Source organism: Diadema antillarum, unplaced genomic scaffold, assembly GCF_040938485.1.
Source record: "Diadema antillarum isolate AM-2024a unplaced genomic scaffold, OU_Dant_1.0 seq00000949_RagTag, whole genome shotgun sequence".
NCBI classification, from domain to species: domain Eukaryota; kingdom Metazoa; phylum Echinodermata; class Echinoidea; order Diadematoida; family Diadematidae; genus Diadema; species Diadema antillarum.
Window position 1 is genome coordinate 679,717 of NW_027271797.1, and position 4,159 is coordinate 683,875.

General features: G+C 43.2%; 1 protein-coding gene across 1 annotated transcript; it reads right to left on the minus strand.

Moving 5' to 3' along the window:
- Positions 1–1,020: 1,020 nt before the first annotated feature.
- On the minus strand, positions 1,021–2,384 carry LOC139741741 (probable E3 ubiquitin-protein ligase MID2). The gene has a single exon (XM_071652326.1). The coding sequence runs from the start codon at positions 2,382–2,384 to the stop codon at positions 1,203–1,205; it is 1,182 nt and encodes a 393-aa protein (XP_071508427.1). The 3' UTR covers positions 1,021–1,202.
- Between the last annotated feature and the right edge of the window lie 1,775 nt (positions 2,385–4,159).

Consider the following 4,159-nt stretch of genomic DNA (forward strand, 5'->3'; position numbering starts at 1 on the left):
CCCTAAAGTTCGTTGACCCCTGTCTGTGATCTTTGACCTTGTGATGAACTTTAACTCCCCAAGGGACATCTACCATCCAAGTTTGGTCACAAACAGACGTGTGGATCAAAAGTTATGAACCATAATCAAAACGCGCGGTAAAAACTTAATATTGGGCCCTAATAGTTTGTTGACCCCTGCCTGTGACCTTTGACCTTGAGGTGACTTTCATGCTTAGTAAAAATGTGTAACTTTGTATAACCACCCTCCCCTCCAAGTTTGAGTGAAAATGAAGTATTCAGTGTAGCGTTAAGAACGGACGCCGGACGGACGGACAGAAGGCGATCCTTTAGATTCCCCTAACCTCCGGTGGGCTCGACAAAAAGCAAGTTTTAACATCGTCTTCATTACACTTCATCTTGAGATGATCACAGATATAACAACTTTACGTTCTCCATCTTTTCAGAAAGTGTTGCTGCTTTATATTCTGATTAACATTGTGGGATTGACATCTGCAGGAAGAATATTTCGAGCCTTCAAATGAAGCATATTCCAAAATTCGGTTCAAGGCACTCAATTTTTCAGACTTCAGTCACTTGGCCACATTTAATAGGCCTACGAAGGAAAGGATAACTGTTGGCGATGTATTCAAAATTCCGCAAAACATCAGATGAAGCATTTATGAGATTCTATCAATTATCAGAATCCCCGGCCGTAAGGAACTTCGCACACATTTCTCAGTACTGTATTTTCCAAGTCGCTACTTTGGAACTTGGTACCCCCCTCCCCTAGGCCATGAAATCCTGGATCCGCCACTGACAACATAATAAAGAATAGTGCAAAGTCTAAATTCCACCATGCTCACCTCAATACGATTTTTTTTTTCTGGAAAAAATAGGAATATTTAGTACAGCAGATCCTTAAAAACAAAAATCATCATTTCTGTGTATCAAAACAGACAAAGCAAGGGCGCTCTCATTAAAGCTTAATAAATGATACACCAGGATATCTGCGAAATAATATTTCAATAAAATCCCTAAAATAAACGTGGCCAGTACCGATGAGTATTCAATTGTTCGCAACGACGACGGCGGCGTGGGAATCGCGAAAAAAGCAATGCAGAATGCAGAATGCAGAAATCAAATCAAATCAAATCAAATCAATTATATCCTCGGCGGCGGCCCGGGACTCCTCGACGACGATAACGGCGGCGGGGGAACCCTCTAAGACAATGGCGGCGGGGGACTCCTTGAAGACCGCGGCGGTGGAGGCAGCTTCGGAGGCTGCGACGACGACGGCGCAGGCGGCAGCTTCGGGGGCAGCGATAGAATAACAATCTTTCCAAGATCAAGCTCATTCCAGCCTGTCTCTCCGCGTCTAGTCTGCAGAAAAGCAACGCGCTGTCCTTGTAAAGTCGTATTTCGCGGCCGTTCGTAATCGGGAGCAATCTTTCCGAGAATGTCTTCCAGTTTTTGACAACATTTGGCGTGCGCAGTCAGCTCTTCGCCCTCTAGAGTTTTCTTTATATTATTCTGAAGACGCTCACTTACTTCCTTGATCTGACTGATCTGTAGCTTACTGGCATATCTCATGGCTTGCAGCTCTCTGTTCAATACCTCGATACGCCTCGTACAATCTTTAATCAAATGGTCTCTTTTCTCTTGAAGCTCTTCGATCCACTCCTCACATGTCTGCTTAATCTCTCGGGAGAGCTTCTCCAGGACTTGCTCCATCTTTGCCTCCTGTTCCTCGACAAACACGATGTATGCATCAATCTTCGACATCTTGACGTCTGATCGGTCACGTAGCTCGTCGAATTTCTCCTTCAGTTCATCTTCATGCTCTTTGCCGTCAAGAACCTTGTGCCCCGCTTGAGTGTGTTCCATCATGCCACACCGGAAGCAGACAAACCTCTTACACTCGACGCAGAAACACCCCTCGTCCTCAGACTTGTGCTTCTTACATTTACGACTCTCCTTCTTGGAAACTACCCCCGAAATAATGTCTTCCACCTTCACAACCTCGTGTCCCGCAAACTTGTCCCACTTGCTGTGAGTCTTGTGGCAGTTGACGCACATGTAGTCTTTGCATTCTTGGCAGTAGATGATGGCTATCTTGTTTCTACGACATGCAGTGCAGACTTGTGTCTGGTTTTTGACATCTTCGATTTCAGCCTTGATTGTTTGGTTACGCTGCAGGAGATCAATCTTTCCTTTAGGGACGATGGTGATCTTGAGGCAAAGTGGACATGTTATCTCGCGCCCTTTCTGAGATTTAGAGAGTCGTTTCAAACAGTCTTTGCAGTAGGTGTGGGAGCAGGACAGGAGCCTTGGATCAACAAAGGTGTTTAGGCAAATGGGACACTGGAGGTTACATGTCACGAGGCCATTGACACTGGTTGTCATGGTGATGTTTCTGAGTAAAACGAGAAGAAATGAAAGAAAAAGTTTTGAAGAATTTCTTTGAATCTTTTGACCAGTTTCCTGACTAGGCCTACTTTGGTATAAGGATGTCAAAGGCTGTGTCAGGCTTCTCTTTTCACCATTACGTAGAAAGTGACGACATGCAAGGAGTTGTAACTGATTGACAAATTGCCCTACATCGACGTAAATAAACACTGCATTGATCAGTGTTTTAGTAGTAGCCATGATTAAAAAAAACAAACAAACATGGGCGTATACTCGAGCAGGACTCAAACCTGCGACCTCCTGATCACCGGACAGGTGTCATCTCCACTAGACCACCGAGCATCCGCCCGACAGCAAGTGTTGGTTCAAATCCTTCTGGCATGCTGCGAGAACTGCGTCATTATTCAAATTTATGAAATTCTTCCGTCGAGGTGTCGAGGTGAGTTTATTAGATTTTTTATGCCCCCGCCAGAAAGTGGCATTTGAACAAACCAAGAGCACGACAGCAAAACCGCAGTGTATGCACCGCCACAACCATCACCACCATCCACATTCACGCCCAGCAATTACAAGCCACATGACCACCACCACCACTATATCCAACAAAACCAAAAGGACAATGGCGAAACTGCATAATATGTTTTCGGGTTGTCCGTCCATCATCAATTAAGACGAGTAATGCTGGGTAATCTCAGTAAATTTCTCGTCATCACTATCACATTATGATTGAGATGGGCATGTCTAACTGATTATTAGTGTTCAAAACTTCTGCATGTAGAAAAGACAGTATAATCTTGCATTCGACCTCATCTGTAGTCTTGCATGGTTCATTGTTGGGACACCATTATCGTATCATTTCCAAGCTATCTGATGGAGCTGGTTTCACAGCCAGTTCAAACTAGGATTGAAGAACTACAATATGCATTCCTCTGTCAGAAAAGTAGAGGTGGGTTTGGATTTTGCGATTTTTATCACTGTTTATAGAAACGAAAACCTGAAATCTTTCCGCACATAAAGGCTACTATTTTGATTATGCCAGGAAAGGCATCACAACTGCTAAGTTTTCACTGAATTACTCAATTTTACTAACTACTTACAAATTGTTATAAAAGCAATCATTCGCCTGGGTCAAACGAGATATACAAACCATAAAACGAAAATAAGAAGATTACTTACCTAATCCTGTCAGAACGGAGAACAAAATATACAAGAATTAGTGGAACTTTTCCTCGAGTTTCTGACGTCGTAAATTGTTGGTATGATGTGATATGTTTAACCAGCTAATCAGGACAGGTCTCAAGTCACTGTTTTTGCAAATTTCAACAGAGTAAACAATCTGTCCTGATTAAATCTATAGTATCATTGTACATGGAGATAATTAATTGATGTCCCTGTCACTAAACTTCTCACTCGCGAAGACCTCAGTCGAATGGCTGCACAGTTGACACAATATTCCACAAATATAAGTATGTCTTGGGCGCATCGCACCATGGGATCCGCGCGTACATTGTTGGCAGTATTTCCGTTTTCTTGTCGTGGGTTTTCCCACATATTTGATACTCGCTCAGAAGTTAATGTTCCAGTTGATCACGTGCAAAGCTGTTCCTGCATGGCATCGATGTGTTTTCTTGCCTAAACAAGTGTAGGATTACGAATAACAGGAAGCAGTTTTTCCGTTTGGGTGTCCTGGATTCTCCACACATTATACTCGCTCAGAATTAATGTTCGAATGGATAAAATGCAAAGCTGTTCCTGCATGGCATCAATGTTCT